This window comes from Lactuca serriola, chromosome 1 (genome assembly GCF_051521515.1).
Source record: "Lactuca serriola cultivar US96UC23 chromosome 1, Lser_US96UC23_V15, whole genome shotgun sequence".
NCBI lineage: Eukaryota > Viridiplantae > Streptophyta > Magnoliopsida > Asterales > Asteraceae > Lactuca > Lactuca serriola.
The window spans coordinates 208,765,095-208,791,774 of NC_136408.1; the positions used below are offsets into that span (position 1 = coordinate 208,765,095).

A 26,680-nucleotide genomic window follows, 5' to 3' on the forward strand; every position below is an offset into this window, starting at 1 on the left:
GAAAAATTTTAACTGGAAAAAAAAGATATGGCTGATAGTTGACCAAAAGTGTAAGATTTACAAACTTGTGTGGCAAAAACACAAAGATAGTAAACTTTACTATTCCTTAGCCAAATATATATATATATATATATATATATATATATATATATATATATATATATAGAGAGAGAGAGAGAGAGAGAGAGAGAGAGAGAGAGAAAATAAAGTTTTAAGATCACTAACTTTTTTAAGATAGATCATTTTTCAACTTTCAATTTAAAGCTTATATTATATAAAAAATAAATAAAAATATATAAATTCATTATTTTTCAACATTTCTTTGATATTGATATTCGAAAAAAATATAAAAAAAATTTCTATGAAAAATGTGCACCATATGCATATTTTATGTAAAAAAATGCATTTTGAGCTTCTTTTATATCCAAGAAAATAAATAAAAATATATAAATTCATCATTTTTCAATCTCTTTCAATATTGATATTCGAAAAAAAATGTATGAAAAATGTGCACCACATTCACATCTTTTGTAAAAAAAATGTATTTTAGAGTTTATCTTATATCAAAAAAATAATAATATATATATATAAATTCATCATTGTTCAACATCTTTCCATATTGATATTCGAAAAATAATAATAATAAAATTATTTTCTATGAAAAATGTGCACCATAATGCGTTTAGAACTTATATTTTATCAAAAAATAAATAAATAACAATATGTAAATTCATCATTTTTCAGCCTCTTTTAATAATAATAATAATAATAATAATAATAATAATAATTTCTATGAAAAATGTGCATATATGCACTTTTTTTTGTAGAAAAATGCATTTTTTTTTTAAAAAAAATTAACGATTCGACTTTTATATCAACATCCTAGTCAATTAAAATGTTTTTAGAAAAAACATATTTAGAAAAAGTTTAAAAAATGTGCATATATGCACAAACTTAAATGTGCATGATTTTTCAACATTGGTTTAGAGTTTATCTTATATCAAAAAAATAATTAAAAATATATAAATTCATCATTTATTAACCTCTTTCAATATTGGTATTCGAAAAAAAAATACGTAAAATGTGCATCATATGCACATATACAGAAAATGAAAATATGCATATATGCACATCGGCATATATGTACATTAATGTACAAATGAAAAACATCTTCATAAGTTAGGACAATACTATAAAATGTGGTTTTTTGAAAATAGAAATTCAAAACAAACGGTTTTCTAATTATGTGCATATGGTGCTAGGAGTGTTAAAAACCGGATATCCGAAAATTCGGATATCCAAAAATTTTTGATTGTGATTATTGATATCCGAATTCGTATCCGGAGTCTTAGATATCCGAATGTTCGGATACGGACTCGGATATCAAATCGGATATTCGAAAGAAAATATTGCTACTTAAAAAAACATATTATCAATACTAATGGATTCAAATAGAAACACAATTCAATTGTGTTATAGCTATAAATCTGAAAATTTTGGATAGTGAATATTGATATCCGAATCCGTATCCGGAGTTTTGGATATCCGAAATCCCGATATCCGAATGTTCGGATACGGACTTGGATATCAAATCGGATGTCCGAAAGTAAATGTTGCTACTTAAAAAAAAAAACATATTATCAATACTAATGGATTCAAATAGAAACACAATTCAATTGTGTTATAGCTATAAAACAAATACCTTTATATTCGTTTGCTCACAAATAGAAACACAATTCAATTGTGTTATAGCTATAAAACAAATACCTTTATATTCGTTTGCTCAGTATGCGCACCATAAACCAAACATAAACGAGACTATTTTTTCCTCTTCGTATGAGTAATTAACAAAAGACTTTGAGTTTACTAACTTACTATTTATGATAAATATATGGAGTGCCTTAAAAAGAGTCACTATATCATTCTGTTATTTTAATTAACTTATATATGTTTGTTAATATAGTTAAAAATTGAAGAAAGTATTATAATAATATCTTTAATCAATTACAAAATAGAACGTATTTCCTAGTAAGTTTAATTTCTTAAATTTGTCCTTGTTTCCCTATAGTCCTATTTTATTAACCACACTAAAATTAACTTTAATGAAAGAGTGAAACTTAATATGCAAAAATAAACAACAAAAAAAGATGATGAGGATTGTAAAGGTAATTAGTGAACTTAAAAATAAAATAAAAAGAGGCTCATTTAAAGTAAATAAACCATATTCTAGTAACCAAATTTCCCCATCTATTCATGTTTAATTTTAAAAAAATATATATTTAAAAAATTAAATTAAAAATAATATATTTCGGATATCGGATATCCGGAAATTTTGAAAATCACTATCCGTAATCTGAAATATCAGATATCTGAATTTCAGATATCCAAAAATTCGGATAATTTTTGTTTCGAATTTTTTGATTGGATAATCGGATACGAATATTTTTGAACACCCCTATATGGTGCACATTTTACATTATATGCAAAAAAAAAAACAAATATAAGTATGGGTAGAAGTTAAAAAATGATAAATTTGCATATTTTTAGTATTTTTTTAGTAGAAAATAAGCTCTAAAAAAACATTTTCCAAATAATGTACATGTGATGCATATGTTATAAAAAAAAATGAATACTAATATGAAAAGAGGTTGAAAAATGATGAATTTACATATTTTTATTTATCTTTTTCGATATAAAATAAGCTATAAAATGAACCTTGAACAAGTGATCTTATATATATATATATATATATATATATATATATATATATATATATATATATATATATATATGGAAAGGTTATATGAAAAATTAATAATGAGGATAAAAAATATTAGAACCAATCAAAGAATGCCAACACATCAAATTACATGAATGGTCCTCATGATTTGTAGTAATTTTGTGTTTAGTCCCAAACCTGAGATTAACCGTAGTCATTAAATAAGTTCTCAATTATTGTGTTAGAATGCAATAACGAACTTCTCTCATCCAAAATCCGAGAATATGTTGTTTAATACTCACAACGCAATTGTAATGTCACATTCATTTAATCATGGATTTATAAGGAGAGTAATTGTCATCTTCATTAAGGTATGAATTTGGATTCATTCATTTTATTGTAATAAATACTATTAATAAAATTTAATATAAGAAATTTCTACTATCGTGAAAACATCAATGAATTAATTCTTATTCAATACTCTAATGGATGAAGTGGGGGTATACATATGTACATTTCTTAAAGCAGTTAAAACCCATAAAGGAAGTCCCTATCAAAGTTCACTTCTTCATCTCGTGGGCAAGTTTTAGAAGGATACCATCAGCTATAGAACTATCCAAAAGGGGTATAATATTAGAATCAATACAATATGGACAATATATGGTGGCGGATGAAAGTCCAAACCACACTCTACTCATATGCACTTTCGCAAAGACAATTTGGGAATGGATTTGGAAATGGTGTAACATGCCTCACTTTCAATTTAACACAGTGGGTGGTCTGATTGAATATCTATCACAGCAAGGTAGTCGCATGAAGAACAGGATGGTCTTGATCAACATATGATATGGTACACTCTGGGAGATTTGAAAGGCTAGGAATGTGAGGCTATTCAAAAAATTGATCACTACTCCCTCAAGATTTGTTGATAACATCCAATCGATGGTATACATGTGGCTGAAATACAAGAGCTCGGCAAAGATTTATGAATGGGCTATTTGGTGCTCATGCACTCTTAACTAAATTGAATTCCAATGTAATGCAATAGGAGATGATAACGATAATTATGTAAACTGAAAACTCTACTATCCCTGCTAACTCCTTGCTAGTCGGGATCTCGTTGTTTTTTCTTTCTTTCTTATAATTAATATATTTTTCGGTTCCAAAAAAAAGTTAAAAACCATAAATTGTAACTGCATTGATAACCATAACGTATGTATTCCTCAACTTTTTTTAATGAGTGTAAATACACATTTACCTATTAACCTTATTATTGATTTTAGCCATAGGTATATAACGGTAAAAAGTCAAGAAAATTGATTTTTAGAATTCTAACAAGATTTGGGTTTTGATAATCATTTCATATGAAGTACTTATGAAAACGTGGATATTAAAGGTGAAAATTTGAAATTATTTAAATTAGTGACGATTGGTGGTTAGTTAATTAATATACAGCTGTATTCTTCATAAGGACGGTATGGAATTAAAAAGAATAAGTTAGAGAAGAAACTTACAAATTACCCAAATCATAGAGACTATCAATGTGATTTACCTATTAATAAATAAGATAACATGTGTCGCTTTCTCATTGGTTCTTAACTTAATTTCCTAATTATTCATTTTTCATAGAACATATATATATATATATATATATATATATATATATATATATATATATATATATATATATAGTCTGGATCCAGTAAGAACCCAAAAATTGGTAGGAACTGCGATAACTATTCTCCACCAATCATTTCGTCAAATCCATTTACTTGGTCGTGATGCGTTCGCACGCGGCGCACTTGCATAGAACGTAACGTATACTCGAGTAAATAATTATGTGCAACGAACGTTTATGGAACGTCATTTAAATGGGTTTACCTTTTCTTTTTCATTTATTTTGGTTTTTTTTGTTTTTTTTATTATTTTTATTTTTCGTTTAAAAAAAATCACATTTTTTAAATAGATATAGGCTCGGTTTTAAAGATTTTAATTTTTTATATTTTTTTTAAACTTTTTTTCTTTTTTTCATATTTTTTTTGTTTTAGTTTGTTTTTTAATATCTTTACTACATACGTGAGTATAGTAGGGTTTTTTTGTTTTTATTTTTTGCTTTTTTTATTTTTTTTATATTTTAAACTAAATATCGGTTTGAATTTTAATGTTTAACAATTATAAAATTTTAAATAAGAAGAATATTAAAGTCATAATATTTTCCATTCATATTTTTTTTAATCATATTATTTTGGATCATAAAATTTTGAATTATAGTGTTTTGAATCATAACGATATTATGCATCATACATTTTTAGATCATTTTAATTTCGATCATAATGTATTGAATTTGATAAAAGGAATTATGGCTTTATTTCATCTATCTTACAAGCAGAGGACCACCAATATTTATACATAATTACAATAATCTAAAGAAGGAAAACATCTAATTGTGTAGTTGTCATTTGAACAATAGAAATTGTATATTGCCTCCTTGATTTATGGGATATGATGTGATTATCATTTAATCTTGTTGATCCCGTAAATCACTTCCTTTTAACACTCCCCCTCAAGTTGAATAGTGGGATTTCCAAAATTCAACTTGCCTAGACTCACCGAGTTTGCTCAGTAATAGAAAAGGTTAGGGCACGATCCAACTCGTCGAGTTCCCCTTATACTATATCCATTAAGTCACTTTCTGTTGGACTCAATGCTTCCAAACCAAAGATCTAGTCCCGTAAGGTCGATATATCATGTAAAGTTTCTAACTTTACGTCCATGCATGGTGTCATGAAGCTAAAAACACCAAATCTAAGCTTTATAAGAGGTCTAGGGCATGGAGAAAGGGCCAAGGCTTGATAAAGCTAGCAACTTTGAGCCTTATAAGCTCATGAGTGTATAAACCAAACCATATACTAGTAATAATTTTTGTGAGCCAACACAATAATATTAAGTTTTTCCTAAAAGACATAAGAGACTTCAAAATGTCTTCAAACTTTCACTTGCTAAAACAACTCTTGCATGCAAAAAGAACTTCAAGGCTCCATGTGTTAGTGATGACATGACACTTAAACCATTAAGATAATAATTAAGCCCAAAATCAAAAGTAGAAGCTCAAGGTTGTGATTATAGGCTCAAATGGTTAAGACATAACATACTTTTCCAAATATGGACAATTTTCAACTTGGTACATTTGGAAACAAAATAAAACCAGTCTAATTAATTTTTTACATACAAAATAAACAAATGAAAAAAAAAATCTATTTATCTATTATATCTTAAGAATAAACAAATAGCAACTAAACATAACATAATAACGGTTTTTTTATACACAAAAACATCATATCAAATATACAAACCAACATTTTGTTTTTCTAAGACAACTTTATACAACCGAATGCATAAAAAAATGACTGTATAAAAACTACTAATTATAAAATTACGAGTTGCCAAAGAAAATATATTTGATGATTTATTTGCCAAAAGAAATACCAAACATATTTTCCAAAATCAAATGTTATCAAACGTGATAAAAAATATTTCTAACATGTAAAAGATGATATGATACCAATGATGGGTTTTGGGAGGCTAAATAACAAAACAATTTTAATCGGTAACAATAACAATTTTAAATAACTTTTATTTTAAGACCATTTTAACAAAACCACCAATGGTTTATTTACATGAACTAGAAAGATTATAAACAACCATATGATGTTTAGAAAACAACCTTTGGGGGCCTTTGATCCGACTTGGATTCAGGGAGTTAAAGTAGATGGCAAGAATAAAGAGTTTGATATTCTTTACAAGTATCCACCAACAAGAGTAAGACACAATGCTAGTTTCCTTTTGTATTTGTAACTCCTTAAGCCTTTAAGCACTTAACACAATCAAGTACTTAATGATAAGCATTTTATGACATCCCCGTTATTTATCGGTCATAAAAAGACTTTTTTATTTATGCTTATTTTAAAAACAATGTTTGTTTATAAATGCAGAATTTGTCCTAACAAAAGTATTTTCAAAGAAAATGTTTTTCGTTGATTATTGACACTTGAGATGTCATATCTGATACAAAATATAAACATAAATGTAATCATTACAAACATTACATTAACTTATTGTACTAATGGTCTAAACTCCTTGAATCTCTTTGTCGGTTGTGCCTCGTATCGTTACATGTGATACAAAGAAACAGAGTGAGTTATGCCTTGGGAGTCTAGTGAGCACATAAGGTTTTCAAGCTACAATATTATTATTATATTGTTTTAAGTATATTTTAACATGCCAAATAGATTTAATCAAAATTACTCATTCCCGTTATTCTCACTCTTTGATCCTAAAATGATAATTTCAATGGTCATATCCTAAAGGATCTTTGTAACAACGAGTATACGACATTGCTTCGGGGATTCCTTATCAACGCATATCTGTAAGACAACCATGAGGGGGATAAAGTACCCAAATGAACACACAATCCATACTCATGGATAATATGATTCATTAACACCTACAAATTGCGAGTCTATTAGTGTTCCACTGGACTGCTTAGAAGAGTCCGTGGTTGTTATCAATACTCTGCTAGATGACTGCTCTCAGTTGGACAAGGTCCCTAACTATAGTATGATTCATTAACACCTACACAGAATCCATACTCCCGAATAATATGATTCATAATAACGACTATGACTATAATAAAGTTTCATTTGAATAAAATAAGTGTAACTTAACTTACAGAGTTTCTAGAGAAAATCGGGAAATTGTGCGGGCAAAATCTCAATTTGAAAGCTCTATATCTCAAACGCTCCAGGGTCTCGCTAAAGTAGCCGAAAACTACAAAGTATCAGGACTTAAGGGTGGAAGGTATTCAAGATGATTCACAGTATTGTAAAAATCAGCCTAGGCGGCCGATTAAAATCTGCTTAGAACTCTCATCGATGCAATTTCTCTTTCACTCATAATGATGATACACCCAATTGTGATTGAAGACTATCTGAATCTATTTGGAAGTTTGCATTTGTATAAGAGAGTATGCTCAACTTTCTCTTAAATATTCTGTAGATCAGAAATATTTATTAATTATGAAAAATATGAGACATTAAAAAAACTTAGAGTAAAATTGAACAAAAAAATTATAAATTTGAAGGATTTTATGGTAAAAAAATGGTAAGATTCACTTTACATCTTATCATGATGTTCATGGACCAAAATCATCCAACAACAAAATAATGACTAAACTGAAAGGCAAAGTTTTTTAAGACGAAATCCGAGAACTAATTGAACTTATGGACCAAAAATGTTATTTTCTCCTATTATTAGGTCCTGTTTGATAGTTTATATCTGGGAAAGTGCTGTTTGGAAAAGTTTTCTAACTGGGAAAGAAACCATGCTGTTTGATTGTACATCTGATTGAGTGTGCTGAATGATGAAAAATAATAATAATTCAATAAAAAATAAATTTAAAAAAAGTTATTTAAAAAAATTAATAATCCAATAAAGAAAGAAAGATGCGTGATTTGGTGTGTGATTGTCTTTCCGGCGCATTCAGCCAGAAAAATATGATTTTGGGGCTTTTTTGGAAAAGACATGTCTTACTAGAAAAAACCAGTTGTTTTATGCAAATCAAACAATTTTTCCGGTCAACGGTAGATCTATCAAACGGGCCTAGTTCATTTCAATTTCACGAGATTCTTCCTAAAATTGTTTACCAAATTTGGGCAATATTGTTTTGGCGGGAAAACCCAAATGATATACGAAAAGCACCAAGAACGCTAGCGTGAAAATGATAATCAATCAAATTCTCTGTTAGCTTCTTTGCGATCATGAAGAAAGAAGACGCTCAGTTGAGCACAGCGAAGCGAGCATACAGGAACGCATCCGAAGAAGGGAATCGGCAGGAAGAGGCAAGATGGGCAAATGTAATCGGAGATATTTTCAAGAACAGAGGAGAGTACGTCGAGGCTTTGCGTTGGTTTCGACTCGATTACGAGGTTTCAATCAAGTATCTGCCGGAGAAACAGTTGCTCCCCACATGTCAAGCACTTGGTGAAGTCTATCTTCGTCTTCAGCATTTCAAAGATGCCCTAATTTACCAGGTGCTTCACATAATCTACAACTTCATTTCAATTTACTCATGTTTTTAGTATTCTAGTTTCCATTTGCAAGTTTGTGGAATCAATTAGTTGTTTTGGGTCTGAATTTCATGTTTAGCTGGATTATTGAATAGATCACAATCGCGTGGGACCAAAACTACGATTAACCCTAGTTGTAAATTAACACTTCCTCATTTTCATGACTTTGTATCCCATGGGTGTTCTGTTGACAGAAAAAACATTTGGAGCTTGCAAAGGATTCGAATGACGTGATTGAGCAACAACGAGCAACCACCCAACTTGGTCGAACATACTATGAAATGTTCTTAAAATCTGATAATGATCATACCTCTCTCCGAAATGCCAAAAAGTATTTCATTTCTGCCATGAAACTTGCTCAAACTCTCAAGGAGAATCCACAATCCAACAAGTATACCTTTCTAAAAGAATACATTGATGCCCACAATAACATAGGAATGGTTGAAATGGATCTTGATAACTTGGAAGAAGCAGAAAAGATTCTCACAAAGGGATTACAGATTTGTGATGAAGAAGAGGTGGTTGAGAATGATGATGGACGCACAAGGCTCCATCACAACCTTGGTAATGTTTACATGGAATTGAGGAAATGGGACAAAGCTAGAAAGCACATTGAGAAGGATATTGTGATTTGTAAGAATATTGGTCATTGTCAAGGGGAAGCAAAGGGATATATAAACCTTGGTGAATTACATTACAGGGTACAGAAATATGAAGAAGCAACTCTTTGTTATCAAAAGGCAATGAAGTTAGCAAAATCTATGGATGATGAACATGCTTTGGCTAATCAAGTTGACCAGAATATAGAAATAGTAAAAGAAGCAACGAAGGTAATGGAGGATTTAAAGACTGAAGAACAGAATCTCAAGAAGTTGACAAGAAACATGGTGTTAGCTAGAGGTACATCAGGTGAAAGGAAGTGCCTGTTACAACAAAATGCATCTCTTGATTGCCTTATTGAGAAATCAAGCATAATTTTTGCATGGAAGAAGGTATGAAATCACTAAAATCTTTGCTTAATTCTTTGACAACAAGATTCAAGTTTTAAGTCACTCCACTAATGCTTCATTTGTTGAGTATTCTGTATTATGTTCTTGATTTTGGGTTTTTGTGATAGCATTGTGAGTTTGCCAAAAAGAAGAAAAAAGTAGCAAATGAACTTTGTGACAAAGAAAAGTTAGGTGATTCCTATCTAGTTATTGGAGAGTCTTATCAAAAGCTGAGGAACTTCAATAAAGCCCAAAAATGGTACTCTAAAAGTTGGGAAACATACAAGTCAATTGGCAACATGGAGGTATATATGCTCAACTTATTCTATGAATCTGATTTATCAAGACATAAACACTTGTTGTGCACAAAAGATATAAAAAGTATCAAAGAGTTTATTTATGTATTATTTATAGGATTCTACTCTCGATAGTTTCTATGACATTTTACTTTTGATTTTTGTTCTTATGAACACATTGAACTTTGAAAAAAGTCTTCAGTTATTGAATTATACTTTCATTTTGTTTATTATTAGGTCAACTATAGCAGTGAATTGTTTTGTATTTTGATGTTATTAGGGACAAGCATTAGCAAAGATCAATCTTGGTGATGTTTTGGACTCAGTTGGAAAATGGGCAAATGCTTTGGATGCATTCAGTGAAGGATACAGGCAAGTGTTTTCATTCTTATTTTTCACTGATATTAATGTTGATAAACTACGTGACTCTTGATAATTTTAAATAAAATAATTCCATATTCAACATATGTTAAACATTTCATTAAAACAAGGGCAAATTGCAGAAAAACACTTGTACTTTCAACATTCTATTGATTTAGCCACTTAACTAATTTTCTAGTGGTTAAACCATTTTACTTTTTTTCATCAAAAAAAAAAAAAACCTTTTTATAGTTACCACATTTTGAATAAGTTCACAATACAAAAAGATGATATAAAAAACTATTCTTTTTTCTTGCAGCATTGCTCTTCAAGCTAACCTAATTTCTGTCCAGCTGTCTGCACTTGAGAACATGCATTATAGTTACATGATCAGATTTGATAATGCTGAAGAGGCCAGGTAATTATAGTTAAAATTTTTTGTTTTAAAACATACAAACCTTATTTTAATTAGGTCATTTTAATAACATATAATTTCCTTTCTTGATTAATTATTGCAAAACTCAACAACTATCTTCTTCATTCTTTCATGGATTTCGACTTGAACAACTCCATGTATTAAATTTCATTATTTCTGTCTTTTCAAAACTGAAAAATTAAAAAAGATAAAAAAATCTGAGCTATTTGCTCCATTGTAGGAGGCTGCAGTTACAAATAGACGAATTAAAGAACTCAAACAATGATCTTGAGCCATTAAACATTCCAAAAGACTGTTGCTCTGAGACTGATACAGAAGGAGATGATGATATATCATTAATGAAGTCTGATTCTGATATGAACTATTCACCAAAATTAAACACATCAAAATCATATGGAGTTGAGGATTTATCAGATGATGAGGTCCCTTTGGTCTCTTTTCTTCGTAAATCTAAATCAAAAGGTTCCAAAGTAACAAAACATTCTGCTTCTACCAAATCACTAGAAGCCTCACCAAGAAAGTCAACATGTAGTCAAACATTGAATCGAAAACGGGGTCGATTAGTTCTTTCTGATGATGAAGATGAAAATAAGGAAGTGGGGTGTCCCCAAAGAAGAATACATGAGTATCCAGAAGAACATGTTGCCACTTCTAATGAATGTGAGTTACTTTTGATTTATCTTGGGCTAAAATCTAAATGCAAGAAATAGCAATATCCTTTTAGCTATTTGTATATCATAGCATCCTACTTTTCTTGTTGTTTCATTTTTTTCTTTTTTATCAAGACATTTACTTTAAATAATCTAATTGTACTTTCAGTTGCACTTTTATTTATACTTTGGAAAATCTATAGTTTATATGTATTTTGTTATAATTAGATATTTTGAAGGACAATGTTGTAAATTGTAATAGGAAGAAACAAATCAACAAACGTATATTGCTATTCCTTGCATTTAACCCTTGTTTGTATATTAAGAGTAAGACACCCTGCTTTTCATCTTATATTCTTACTACAGCATTGTGCTTATAAAAAATCTACCCGATTATAGTATTGTACTTGAATTTTTTTTATCAGGACATATTATTTTATAAAAATGTATCTTTATTACACTGCTATAACAGGAAGAAATGAAAGTAAGATGGTATGATAATTGATTAACAAATCAACGAAAGAATGTTTCCTATAAATGTTTATATCACTAGACATTTAGTGCAAAAAAACTAACTTTGTTTGATCAATTTCAGTCAAAAGTGGACAGGATCTAAGTAGTCATCATGTTCATGAATATCAGGTAAAGAATTCTTTGATCAATTGCTATTTCTTGTGGTGTTTTTTGTTGACAAGTGTTTTTGGTTGATTTTTGTCAGGATATGTCACCAGTTGCTTCAAAGTGTGCAATCAGTGTAAATCTTGAAGAAAGCACTTCTTCCCATAAAGGAAAAAGTTCAAAAGTAGCTACACAAACTTTCAGATCCTCAAAGGGAAATGAATCTTTCAATGATTCCCATTTTGGTGTTAATGGTGTCAGATGTGATTCTGGAGTTTCTGAAAATATCTGCCAAAAAAATGGTCCTTCTGGCCCATTTTTTGATGCTTGTGATGATCATAATTGTGTGAGTGTATATGATGTTTTCTCATACTCATCTTCATATTTCATTATCTCTAGTATTAAATACTAAATACTCAAATTGACTTTTTAACTTATTGACTTCTTGAAAAGTCGATAAGTTAAAACAAGTGTTTGGGTATAGAAAAAACAACTTTTTGTTTAGTCTTTGAAAAGAAGATTTCAAAAGCCACAATTTCTTACTTCTTGAAACAACTTATGACTTATTAGGTTTACAAAGTAGATATAAAAAGACAAAATTAAGCCAAACACTTTTTAACTTATTGACTTTTGCAACTATTTAAAAACTCCTTTTCCCACCTTCATAAGTCAATAAAGTCCTTTTTAACTTCAAAATGAAATCCCAAACACCCTCTAAATATAATAGAAATAGAATATCTTCTTTTTGACTTAATGAGCTAAATGGGTTAAACAAAAAATCTGTCTTAGTGTGAAAACTGTTTGTTGGAATGTAAGGGTAAAATGGTCATTTACTCAATAGGTGTCAAAGGGATGGAATTATAATGCTTGATTTTTTTTTTGTTTGTAGAAACATATGATATTCAAAGTTGAGGATGATTTTGTACACATAGAATCAAGCTCATGTAAGCTAAGCATTGAAAATATGAAGGTTGAAGTCGCATGTTTATACTTTTTAAAACTCATAAAGGAGAATAGGTCTAAAGGTACATATTCTCATTTGTTCTTTAAAATTTAAATTCCTTTTTTCATTCTTTATAAAAAAAAATGTCAATATTAATATATTATATCATTGTAGGACTTTTGCCAATGATTAAACATCTCAAATGTGGGGGAGAAGTTTTAGAATCTTTGGATTCATTGAATATTCCAAAGGATTACATGTCTGGAAAATGCTGGATTGAAGCCTCTATTGATCGTATTTTTTCTTGATTTAAACCCCTAACTATTTACGAATTTGCCCTCATCTAATTTCCTCTTCCATTTCCCCAATTACGCCTTCATGTTCTCAATACTTTCTTTCTTTACATCATTTTATCCTTATACACAACACTTAATGAGACTTTCCCATTAAGTCCTAACTATTTACAAATTTGCCCTTTTTTGTAGGTTGGGTACCTAAGCGCTTGGTCAAACTTTATGTTGACTGTTGTAGTGATCTATCTGAACCTCCTAATCTGAAATTACTTAAGAAGCTGTATAATTTAGAGGTAAAACTAAAAGTTGATCATTTTATATTACCTTAAAAAAAATGTTGGCAATTTTATAGAAAAATAAAATAAGTTTTATAATTTGTAACAAAGATGTTGAATTTCAGGTATCAGAGGATGAGATTGTTGTCTCTGATTGTGAATTGCAAGATATATCAGCAGCTCCATTGTTAAATGCCTTAAATTCACATAAGACAATTGCACTGCTAAATCTTTCCCACAATTTGTTAGGTAATAATACTTTTTTTTTTTTTTTTTAAATTTTATTTTAAAAAAATTTATAAATTATGCCTGAAAAATAATTTTTCATGAAAAAGACCTTGTATTTTTTCCGAAAAAAACCTTCAACCTTCTAAATGTTTCCAAATAGGGTTAATCTCAAAAAAGACCTTGTATTTTGTGTTTTTTAGGGATTAAACCTCAACTTTATTTTTTTTCCTGAAAAAGACCTTACATTTTTTTTTTTTACATTTTTACTGATCTGGCCCTTTTAGTCATTTTTTTTTTCCAAAAAAATTGTAAAATGTGAGGGTTTTTTCAAGAAAAACTAAAAAAGTGGAGGGTTTATTTGGAAGCGTTTAGAAGGTTGAGGGTTTTTTTTTTTTTTTTTTTTTTTTTTCGGGAAAAAAAATACAAAGTTGAGAGCTTTTTCGGACAAAATGAAAAAACACAAGGTCTTTTTCAGGCAAAATTAAATTTGAGGTTTAATCTGGAAAAAAAATATTAAGTCTTTTTAAGATTAACCCTTCCAAATAATTCCTCAACTTTTTTTTCCTGAAAAACCCTCACATTTTACAACTTTTTTTTGGAGAAAAATGACTAAAAGGGTCAGATCGGAAAAACTTAAAAAGTGCAAGGTCTTCTTCATGAAAATAAAATAAAGCTGAGGTTTAATCCGGAAAAAAAAACACAAAATATAAGTTCTCTTATGACATTAACCCTAAATGATAATGTCCTAATTAAAAAAAAAACAAAATTACAATGAAATTTTAAACTACAATACCTTGATAAGAAAAAGACTATAAGTACAATGCTTTAATAGAAAGAAATGAAAGTAGAATGCTGGAATACACAAATAAATGAAAATATATTGCTATTTCTTTTGTATTTATCACTTCATAGTACTACAAATTTCTTTATTATACAATTTTTTTTTTATATATATATATTTTCAGGAAATGAAAGTATGGAGAAACTAAAACAAGTATTTATGTCATCAAGTCAAAAGTATGGTGGTTTGGTTTTGGATTTACACTGCAATCGCTTTGGTCCAACTGCCCTATTCCAGGTTTATTCATCCCTTTTAATTTTAATTTTATTTATGAATAATTAGTGTATTAAATATGATGACAAAAATAATAATCTAACTTTTAGGAGGATATAAGCATATTAATACATTTGGCTATGTTTTTAGATCCTACCCATTTAACCCATTAGAGATCAAATGTGATCCAAATTTTGGTAAATGAGACAAAAATGCCCCTCTAATAGTAAAAGCTGATTTATTTTAAAAACTTACAGATTTGTGAATGCCCTGTGCTATTGTCACGCTTGGAAGTGCTTAATATATCTGGGAATCGATTAACTGATGGATGTGCTTCTTACCTTTCTACAATCTTACAAAATTGCAAAGGTGAGATACTTATTTTAATATTTATTAAAATTATCATTTTCACAGCATGATAAATATCATTAAATGAAAATCGAATTTCTTTTTTCATGGTATTCGAGCTTTTATTCAACTTTATTCTTTTCCTGAAAAAGACCTTGTATTTTTTTTAGAAAAAACCCCCTCAACTTTGTCCTTTTTTTCCCGAAAAAACCCTCAACTTTCTAACTGCTTCCAAATAATCCCTCAAGTTGTTTAGTTTTTTTAGGAAAAATCCTCACATTTTACAAATTTTTTTGGAAGAAAATGACTAAAAAGGCAGTGAAAAAATACAAGGACTTTTTCAGACAAAAAATAAATTTGAGGAAAAAACACAAAATATAAGGTCTTTTATGAGATTAACCTTTTTTTTTTTTTGGAAAAAATGACAAAGAGCCAGATTGGAAAAAGTCAAAAAGTACAAGGTCTTTTTTGAACAAAAAATAAATTTGAGGTTTATTTTGGAAAAAACACAAAATATAAGGCTTTTTACGAGATTAACCCAAAAATCTATCCAATTATAGCATACTACTTATTTTATTATTATTATTATTAGGAAATTATATTTTGAAAAATGTATCCAATCATAATAAACAAATCAATTAAAGCATGCTGTTATTTCCATCAATTATGTAACATAATCTTTTACTTTTCAGCTCTTTACAGCTTAAATATACAGCGATGTTCTATCACATCAAGAACAATTCAAAAAGTTACTGATTCCCTTGATTCCAGTTTGATTCTCTCAGAATTATTCATAGGTACTTGAATTTTATATTTATTAATAATAATTTATTTCATGTTTATGTTCATATATTCATATATCCAACTTTCTACCATTGAATAACAGGCTATAACACCTCCATATCTGGAAATGCCATAGTAAATCTGTTGGACAAACTTTCCACTCTTAATAGGTGGGCCCTCTTTCTTTTCTTTTTTCCTTTTTCAGATAAATTTATTTATTTATTTATTTATTTTTGCAGTTTCTCTCAGCTAAATTTAAATGGCATAAAGCTAAACAAGAACGCAGTTGATAGCCTTTGTAAGCTTGTTAAAACATCAGGCTTGTCTGATTTGATGATTGGAGATACAAGTATTGGATCTGTAAGACATCTTTTTTTTTTTTTTAAATTTATTTATTTAAAAAATATCTTCCTACTTTCATTTCTTTCTTATTAACATATTATATATTTAATTGATGAAGGAGAGAGCTATAGAATTGATGGATTCATGGAATAACGAGAATCGGGAATTAATAAAGCTTGATTTATCATGTTGTTTGCTGACATCAGATTACGTCATCAAACTCCAAACTAATCCTTCTTGGATCAATGGTGTTCTTGAGTTAAATATCGCACATAATCCTCTCATGCAAGAGGTTAGATTTCACTAAACAACTTTATAATCTTATAATTGAAAAAAAAAACATATCAATTTCGTTTAAACAATTCTTTACATAAATAATGAATATAGGGTGCAACTGCTTTAGCATCAGTACTCAAGAACCCGAATTGTTGCTTAAAAGTACTTAATTTAACCAAATGTCAACTCGGCCTTGTTGGCATACTCACTATTCTTCAAGCTTTATCCCACAACACATCCTCCATAGAGGAACTCAACTTATCCGAAAACGCCACTCCACACGAGTTACAAGATCCCGATTCCACGGTCAAACCGGACCATGAAAAAGTCAACAAAAGTCAACACGAGCTCTTCTCGGTCAACGCCGATTTCACCGATCTCGAAGTCGCAGATAGCGAAGACGAATCAGACGAACCGAAAGTCAAAGTCAAAGTCAACACGAGTTCCTCACGGTCAATGCCGTCGAGTCATGATGGGAGTTGCGTGAGTTTGTGTGAAAATGATCTGTTGAAGTCAAAGTCAAAGTCAAAGTCAATGTTTGTTCAAGCGCTTTGGTATGCGGTTTCAATGGCGAAAGGGGTTCGGGTGCTTGATCTAAGTGGGAATGGGTTGGAGGAAGTGGGAGATACGTTGTATGGTGGTTGGTCAACGGATTCGAGGGGTGGTTTGACTAAAATGCATGTTGAGGGAAGTATACTTCATTTCTCGGTTGATCCGTATCAATGTTGCAACAATGAAACATGTTGCAAAAGGTTTTGATTATTTAGATGTTTTTATATATAATTAAATGTGTGAAATTAGGTTAGATGTTTGTTTATATAACAATGTTTTACATTTTTCTAAGCTTATGCGTTTCAAGTTCTTTTTTAAAGGAAATAAGTATAAAGAGAAAAAGTAAAACCTTGCTGTATAGGTTGGTAGTTTTTTTTGGTATTAAATTGATATATTTTATGTTTTAAAATGAATTGTGATCGTGTGTTTAATCTAAAATCCGTTTTATAATATAAATTCATAAAGAAAAGATAAAACATCATTTACCACATTGTTGTACATCATTATCATTATATATGTAATATTTATAATTTTTCAGAATAGAGAGGATTGATCAATATCTTGAAATATATTTATTTGAAACAAACATTTTCGTCTTATCTTTTAAATATTAAATCTCAATAGACTTTTGAAATAATAATACTTAATTTGTTAATTAAAATATGATGTTAATTTTTAGAAGAGATCGACTAAAATAAGAATAATTTATTTGGACTTAAAGATGATAACAATTTTTTTTTTTTTTTTTTTTTTTTTTTTTTTTTTTTTTTTTATAAATAAAATAACAAACAAGTCTAGAATAGGGCGTTGTGTTTTTAGAAAAAAAACTAGATATTTAAAAGACCACAAATATGTAGTGGTTCATTCTTAAGTTTAATTATTATATTTTTGTTAAATACCCTCGTACTTAAAACTCTTGAACTTGAAACTATGATTTGAATTTTTGGAACAAATTTGGCAACAATAATTTCTAAAAAGTTTAATGTTTTGAAAAGATAATGCTATTTGAACTTATTTTTTTTTTTTTTAAGTGAGTATAGGGGTGTTTCACTTTTCTACTTAGAAATGTAAGAAAATGGGTTTTCTTCCAATGATAATGCTAGTGTTGTGAAAAAACAACCACTTTGCTCTAGTACCAATTGTGGTGTTGATGATCAAACTCAAACAGTAAGCTAGTTTAGTGTAGAATTTAAATGACAAAATATATAAAAAAAACAATAAATATGAACAAAAAAAATAACAATATGAATAAGAACATTGTTGTATTATGATAACTCGAGGAAGAACAATTTAGACAATAGAAAAAAAAAACTATTCCTTAAGAAGCTATTTATATGAGAACATTCTAGGGCATCCGATGGACAACTATTCCCTAAAAAGCTATTTATACGATAACATTCTATGTTTAAAACTAGTTTTTATAGAATTTACTCATTGAAACTCAATAAGAGTTGTTTTATTAGAGAGCAGGTGTTGATCTTCAAGTGTAGGGGTTGGAATTTCACAATGGGGAGATCTAAAATAAGTTGTTCGAGAGGTGAGGTTGTATAATAATCAACTAGATATGTGTTATTGAGATCTTAATATGCAAGGTTTTTATTATGTTTCTATAGCGAGAAAATACATCAAATCTCAAATCTTTGAAGATCGAAAATAATTCTACATATTGGAACTAAAATTAAACATCATGAGTTAGCATGTGCTCTTGGATCGAATTCATACTACACTCAATTTGGAATAAAAAATAATGATGTACAATACAAGTACATAATCCATTGATTATTACTTTTAACGAACTGTTTCTTGATTTGGTATAAAGTAGCGATTTGATGGAATATGATGAATCTTGTTTCTACTTCCACCTCATATACAATTCATTGTGCGGATGTTGCAAGTCTCGATAAGAATCAAAAAGTCCGCTTTGATGTGGTTATTATTTACCGACCTTAAGTTATATACTTATATGTATTATAATAATTACTTTGGTTTTTCCGTGATCAAAAGCCTAATAAAGATAGATTTTTTAAAGACGTTATGTCTCGCTTGTTAAAAGAAATCAACAAATCAAACAAAAAGGCCATAAATCAAAACTTAAGATAGATTAGATATAGCATAATGTAGAGGCTGATTGCAACAAGAACTCATGTGTTTTTTTTAAAAAGGAAAAGTAATTATAGAGAAAATTTGAAAACCAACACTGGTCCCGGCGGGGCTCGAACCCGCGACCTTCGGCTCATAAGACCAACGCTCTAACCAACTGAGCTACGGGACCAATTTGCGATGTTTTGATACAACTAATTATTTAAAAAAGAAGAGAAATGAGTCATTACGTAAAAAGCCATGCCACCCGCTCTCCACATACAATTTATAAATATTAACTTTACCGTCTATGTACTAACGTGTTATTATATATATGGTTTTTTTTTATATTTATTTATTTATTTTTCAAACTAGTTTTTAAGGAAAATAGAAGATATATATTGGTTGTTTTTTTAAGCTCCAGAAAAAAGATTTACATAGACGTAGCGGGTAAACGAGTAACAAGCTATGCCATAACCCTGTCAAAACTAATTTTTTTAAAAATAACATCTATAAATCTAGGGGTTATAACATTACTATGACCCGTTGGACTCTATTGAATAGCTCCACAACTTCTGGCGCAAAAAACCAAAAGTATCAAATGCAAATGATATAAACGTGTATTGATTTTCCATGCACGTTTTCTTTTATTTTGTCACTTTGCTTGATACAGCTTTTAAAACAGTTTGTTCCAGAATAAAAACTCAACTCCCCAAACCTACAAGAAGGGAAAAACATGATCATTTTGTTTCAATATATTGAAAAAAAAGACAAATGGTCGAATCGATTTGCAATAAACAAGCTTTATATATATATGTCCACTTTCCACCAAATAATCATCAACTTCAAATAGCATATAATGAGATCATTAATTGCAAAGTGGAGTCGTTGATGTGTTCATAATAAATATTAACTAAACTCGATTTTTAATAAGTGGCAAGAAAAGATGGAACCGATGGAGCTTATGGTTGGCAAATAGTTTGTAACTATTTAAAGACTAAAAACAAATTGATTATTTGAAAACAATACGTAAACTCAAGCCGAAAGAGAGTTTAATTAATTTTTATACAAAGAAGATCTTGCGATTTCAATTCTATATCCAATTATATAATAAAATAAATTTCAAGTTCTCTTAGGAAAAATATTTTTATCTCATTGGTGGATTTTTTTTTTCAATGTCCTTTCCATGTGATGCTATAAGCAGAACCACCGTTTCCCCGACTCGGTAGGCCAATTACATTACGATTGGTGTCATCGCGTCTTCCAAAAATCACCGCTTCTCTTAGCTTCTGATTAAATCCTAAATGTAGTGGTGTTGATTATAATGACATGTGCCGAATAAGAAATCATCTAGTTAATCATCATACAAATCATGAACACTTGGAGTAAATAAATCTTTTAAGCTCTTATTAGTTGAATTAGAAAGAGTACAAATGGGTTTGCTAGTTTCTCCCTCTAAAACTAATGCTCTCAAAATGATTCATTATATAATAGGAGTCACTTACTTCCTAATTTTTAGGGCCAAGATCCTCGAAATATTCAGGATCCTCAGCTGCCTTAGAATCCCGATTATCATTATCATTATTTTTATTAATATTTATAACGATCATTTTTTTGTCCATAACTAACACATGTGCATAAGTAGTCAATCGAAGACCAATTCTCAACGAAGAATCATTCAAACTATGCTAAAGACCCAAAATATTTGGTCAAATAACGTTTGTGAAGCTGGTCATAGAGGATCCTGGAAATATCGGACATCTGGTGGCGAGTTTAGACTATAAATTGACACTTGCATTCTGCAAACAACACACTGTTTCTTACCAGAACCTTACTCTGCGAGATTAATCACTTGTTCATACTCAAATATTCTCTGTAAACATCTTTTTACATTAATAAAATCATCAAGGCATGTGATCATTATCATCTCCCAAGGTTTTGTGTTGGAGATCCTAGTAAGGATCAATGGCTTTCCTTGTAAACCATTGTGTCACTTTCTTTTATTATTTGCTATTACACAATCTGAACATCACAAGCTCTCATTCAATTTGGTTGATTAGTACTTGTGTAATTTTGACCAAAACAATTTGGCGCCCACCGAGGGGCCGTGGTGTTCAAAATTCTTATAAAAATCATGTCTACATAACCGATCCTCTCTTCGTCCTCTGCCTCTTCCATTCCAACCAATAACCTACCACTTCCTCCGAGTGGCCCCCCTACTCAGAGGAAAACGCCTGACACTTCCAAGAAAAGCACCCCCTCGATCACTAATCCAGGAAGTTTGGGATCCTCAGGGCTCCAGGATCCGACTGCCTTAGTCACTACTGCAGAGCTTTTCGCTATGATGAGGAAAATGACGCAGCAGGTGACCCAACAACAGGAGGAGAATAGAGCACTACTCAAAGAAGTGGAGAGGATGAAGGTGGGATTTCAGAAATCCCAGGAAACAACGCCCAAGTTGTGCAAACAAGGATCCTAGGCTTCGATAATGCAAGATCCTCAGAAAATCGTCAAAAGAACACGATTCCTACCACTGTGGTGTCACCATGGGGGACAACTATGGATAACCGAGTATCTATGATCAATGATCTCAATAAGCCTTTCAACACTCCTAGAAACCTTGATTCTAGTAACTTCTTAAACAATAATACTATTGATACTAACTATACTAACATTGATGCATGAATAAACCCAAACATCGTCAAGGAACTTCAATAGTTAAGACAAATGATCTCAAGCGTACCCGGGGTGGTCCAACCCATACCAGAAGCATCTCCAACAAGTCACAAGATCTCAAGATTCACTCCCGTAATAGCCGATATCGAAATTCCTAAGTGCTTCCAAACTCCTAGCATGAAGCTATATGATGGAACTACGGATCCTGAGGAGCATATAATGCAATACCGAGAAAGGATGGAGATCATTCCCGTCCCAGGGCACTTGAAGGAAGCTTGCCTATGTAAAGGCTTTGGCTTAACCTTTACAGGATCAACTCTCAAATGACTGCTAAACATTCCCCCATACTCTATTACTTCTTTTGCAAACTTAGTCAATATTTTCAATAACCAGTTTTCTTGCAACAGAACCTTAGGGATTTCGTTAACAGGTTTGGCAGGGAAGCTCTGAGCATCCCCAACATCGGCATGGCTACTGCTGTAGAGGCCTTCAAGATGGGACTAAGGAAGGACTCACCCTTCTACAAAGACCTTGTGATGACCCCATGCAAAAGATTGGACGAAGTCAGGTGCCGAGCGTTGAGGTTCATAAGGCTTGAAGAGGACAATCCCTCAAGTCAATATGAGAACCCTAATAGGAAGGCCGAATCCTTGACCCAAGGATCCTACAAATCGAAGCCTTATTCCAAACCGGATCGTCACATGGTTAATGCCCTTGAACATGAAGGAGAAGAAGAGGAGCTTCCTAAGATCATTGACTATTGTTTTTATGTGGATGTTTCAGGTATAATTCATGCTATGCAGGATCTTGGAGACAAAGCAAGATGGACAAAGAGGGACAACAACTCCACAACTTGGAAATACAAGTCCAAATGGTGTGCTTACCACGAAGACTTTGGCCACATGATAGAGGACTGCATAGCTGTTGGGCTGAAAAGAGTTTTGATGTTGCGTCGTTTGGGCTCGTTGATTAGCCTTGTATTCTCCGGTTTGGGCCTGTCCAACCGAGAGCCTTTTATGTATTGTATATAAGTTAAATGCTTGCATGCATATTAGGTTAAGATTCTAGAGATTATCGAAATAGCGATTATTCAAGAGCACTAATATCTTTTTCTGTAATCGTTCTTGTAATCCTCTAATCCTTTACAGTTGATGTTCTTAATCGAGCTCTTCTAAGGATTTTATTTAATCATTCGACACGTTTGATTCAAGCTGTTTGTTCTTATTATTGCGTTTTTTACTGTTTTAAATTCATATACTTGTTCAAGATCTAATCGATCTTCTTAGATTAAAAGTTGTTTTAATCCCATCAATTGGTATCAGAGCGGGAGGCTGTGTAATCGATACACATCTTTTCTGTGAAAAAGATTTCCATTAGGGTTTTTCCGCAATCATTGATATTTATTGAGCCGTCATCTTAATTGACGTATCTTAGTATTTATTATTTTGCCCTAATCTGCTTTATTACAAGTCTGATCTTTGAACAGGTTTTTACGATCATTATGGACGCAACGCAATCAAACCCTATTAATATTTCCAACAGCATCGGGTCGACGACAAAGATTCCAATCTTGTACACCCATGACTATGAAGTATGGGCGCATCATTTCGAAGATTATGTGATTGGATCGGAGGACAATGGTTATCTCATATGGGAAGCCATCATCAGTGGACCGTTTTCTCATTCTACGACGTCCAGAATCATTAAGACGCAAAAAGAGTACAATGATCTGCTCAAGGACGTGACGAATATCGCGCAAGATGAAAAAGACAAACTCCAGTGCAATATTAAGGCACTTAGGTTGATCAGATTCGCCCTTCAGTCCGACACATTCAGGCTGGTCAGCTCATGCACTACGGCGAAGGAAGTGTGGGATAGACTTCGCGAACTGTATTCCACAGACGAAGATCTTGAACATTCCATCCAAACCTTGCTTCTATCTGAATTTGGTGAATTCAGGCAAGGGGCCGAAGAAATTGTGACCCAGACGTTTGATCGCTTCAATCATCTTCTCAGCAAGATGATCAAACACGACATTGAAAGGAAGCTCATCGAACAAAAGGTTACTTTCTTGAACGGACTACGATCTGAATGGAGAGCAGTTGTTTCCACAGTCAAAGCCCATGAACAGTTTAAATCATATTCTTTGGCGAAACTGGTGGGTATTCTAAAGTCCCAAGAGAAGATTGTGGTTCAAGAGAAGAATGTTGTCTCCAGTCTTGGTTCGTTGGCCCTCCTATCTAAAAGTAAAGCTATGGTGGAGGATGAAGAGCTCAACTTGGAAGAATATGACCTCTCAACTGAGGATTATGCCATGATGGTATCCAATCCTAAGAGGTTCATAAAGAAGAGATTCCCCAACAACAAAAACCGAAACTGGCAGGGGAGTTACAGCTCGGAAAAAGCGAACAATGAACCGAAAGCTGAGGAGCCCAAAAAGGAACCGAAAGCAGATGGCGATTCCGGAGTAAGCTGTTTCTATTGTGGTGGCAAGAACCACTACGCTAAGGACTGTGTTCTTAAGAAGATGGCTAAAAAGGACAATGGAAATGATGAGGAAGCTGTGCTGCAAAAGAGATTGGATGAGTTGAGAAAGAAGAAGTCTACCGCTAACCCTTCTATTAATGCTCTTATTGTGCAGGGTTCGGTCAATGACGATGAGTTCGGTAGCACTGAATTTTGGTCTACTGACTCAGAAGACGAAGAAGTGAGGAAGCCTACTCATGGAAAGGCATATGTGGCTAAGAAGGAAAGCAGTGGTGGAAAATGCTTCATGGTGACTGAAGTGTCTCAAATGAGGGGATACAACACCGATGGAGGAAGCAATGGACCGAAGGTGCAGGAGGATATGTGCTTTACGGCCAAACCACTCAGCCAGCAGTTCAATGAACTCGATGAACTGATAAAGAAGGTACAATCTGCTTTTATTTCATCTAAAGTACCACCATCCTCTTATGAGAAAGAACTAAAAAAATATTAATACAAGAATTTCTCATTTAGATAGTAGCCTAACTCAAACTCAAGTCACCAATTCTAACCTGACTGATCAATTAAGCAGGGCGGCGTCGAAGAGTGAGGAGCGGCGAATGTGGATTGAGTTAAAAGAGTCGGAATTAATTAAAGTTAAAGACGAAAACATTTATTTGCAGAGAGACAATTTGAAATTGTTAAAACAACGAAATGTTTTTTGTTTAATAGCTAAACGATTATATTCCAATATTACTCAACTTCACTTGGATTGTGAGATAGGCCAAAAGATCCATCGCATGATTTTGCCCTTTCTAGAATTTAAGGAGGATGAAATCGATGCCGAAGCCTACTATTGTGAGAGTGTGATATCGTCTGATGATGTCAATCCGACCTATATGTATGGACTGGACAAAATTGAGTCCTTCATTAAGTCCAAAGACCACAAGGACATGCTCAAAAACCTTTTGGACGAAAATGACCGACTTAAACTGAGAACCGAAACCATGCAAAATTTTGACTCTCTAAACGCAAACGTAAGCTCAGAAAACAAAATCGATGTTGAAAATGCATTTGAGCTTAACGAGGACGAAAACATGAGTGAAATTTCTGTGGAGGATACGGTTGACTGCTCAGAATTTGTTAAAAGCGAAACTGAAAACCACAAAAATCTTATTTCTGAAAACTCTGTGGAATTCGCTAGATTGTCCCAACAAAAGTCCCCGAAATTAGTAGAAAAGGCTGTTGTGTATCAAAAGGTCAGGACCACTCCAAATCAAGTATACAAGGTGACTGGAGTAACCGAACATCAAACAGCTGAACTCACAGCTATTGTTAACGAAGACAATGCTGATGGCTGTGATGAGTATTTCTGGGAAGCTCCTATTAATAATGGAAACGAAACCGTCGGCCTATCTGAAAGAACCTCTTGGATGAGAAAAGGGAGATATATACCTGAACCCTTAAACAAGCCCGATAATTTCAGTGAACCAAGCACCAGTGGTACAAAAGAAATTCCTCAAGAGGATGATCGTTTAGCAAAAGAAGACATTCCTTCAACACCTACAGCTCGAAGCGAAACTTCATCAGATACTCCTTCCACTTCCTCAGGGCAAACTGAATCTTCTTCAGATATTCCATCTGTTCCCTCTGCTCAAAGAAAAACTCCTAAAGTTCAAAAGGAACCAGTCAAAGTGACAGCAAAAACAAGAGCGAACGTTCATCATCAACCTAAGCAGATGAGGGATAAGAAGATAGAGAGGAACCAAAGATACAGGAAAAATCTTTCTGAAAGGAAACAATTCTGGCACTCCCAGAACGCATACTATACACACAAGGACAAGAATCTGAAGTATGAAAACAATCCTGTACGAAAGCCTGAAAGTTCCTCCAACCGAAAGCCAAGGTTCGGTTCGCAAGAAAATACCAACCGAAAGCCAAGGTTCGGTTCGCAAGAAAATACCAACCGAAAGCCAAGGTTCGGTTCGCAAGAAAATACCAACCGAAAGTCAAGGTTCGGTTCACAAGAAAACACCAACCGAAAGCCAAGGTTCGGTTCTGAAAAGGACTTCGACCGAAACCAAAGGTTCGGTTCCAAGAACAACTCCAACCGAGCACAGAGGTTCGGCTCCGAAATCAAAAAAGAACAAGACTCGAAGGTTAACCCCACCA

The 26,680-nt window shown here is 31.8% G+C and overlaps 1 protein-coding gene and 1 non-coding gene across 2 annotated transcripts; one reads left to right on the forward strand and one right to left on the reverse strand.

Annotated features, from left to right (window-relative positions):
* The first annotated feature begins 8,418 nt into the window (after positions 1–8,418).
* TSK (tetratricopeptide repeat (TPR)-containing protein) lies at positions 8,419–17,645 on the forward strand. The gene is made up of 19 exons (XM_079040895.1): positions 8,419–8,808; positions 9,039–9,836; positions 9,962–10,138; positions 10,410–10,501; positions 10,809–10,907; positions 11,146–11,585; positions 12,171–12,217; positions 12,294–12,539; positions 13,083–13,218; positions 13,311–13,430; positions 13,622–13,722; positions 13,830–13,953; positions 14,898–15,010; positions 15,244–15,355; positions 16,027–16,131; positions 16,221–16,287; positions 16,357–16,477; positions 16,578–16,751; positions 16,847–17,645. Exons 1-19 carry the CDS (start codon positions 8,536–8,538, stop codon positions 17,492–17,494), a joined length of 3,993 nt encoding a protein of 1,330 aa, XP_078897021.1. The 5' UTR covers positions 8,419–8,535; the 3' UTR covers positions 17,495–17,645.
* Positions 17,646–19,485: 1,840 nt separating this feature from the next.
* TRNAI-UAU (transfer RNA isoleucine (anticodon UAU)) lies at positions 19,486–19,559 on the reverse strand. The gene has a single exon. It is a non-coding gene; the product is annotated as a tRNA-Ile (tRNA).
* Between the last annotated feature and the right edge of the window lie 7,121 nt (positions 19,560–26,680).

Coding starts and splice junctions, on each gene's coding strand:
- TSK (XM_079040895.1), top strand. CDS start 8,536: ATGAAGAAAGAAGACGCTCAGTTGAGCACAGCGAAGCGAGCATACAGG. Junction 9,837..9,961: donor TAATTTTTGCATGGAAGAAG/GTATGAAATCAC, acceptor TTTTTGTGATAG/CATTGTGAGTTTGCCAAAAA. Junction 16,288..16,356: donor AAACTTTCCACTCTTAATAG/GTGGGCCCTCTT, acceptor TTATTTTTGCAG/TTTCTCTCAGCTAAATTTAA.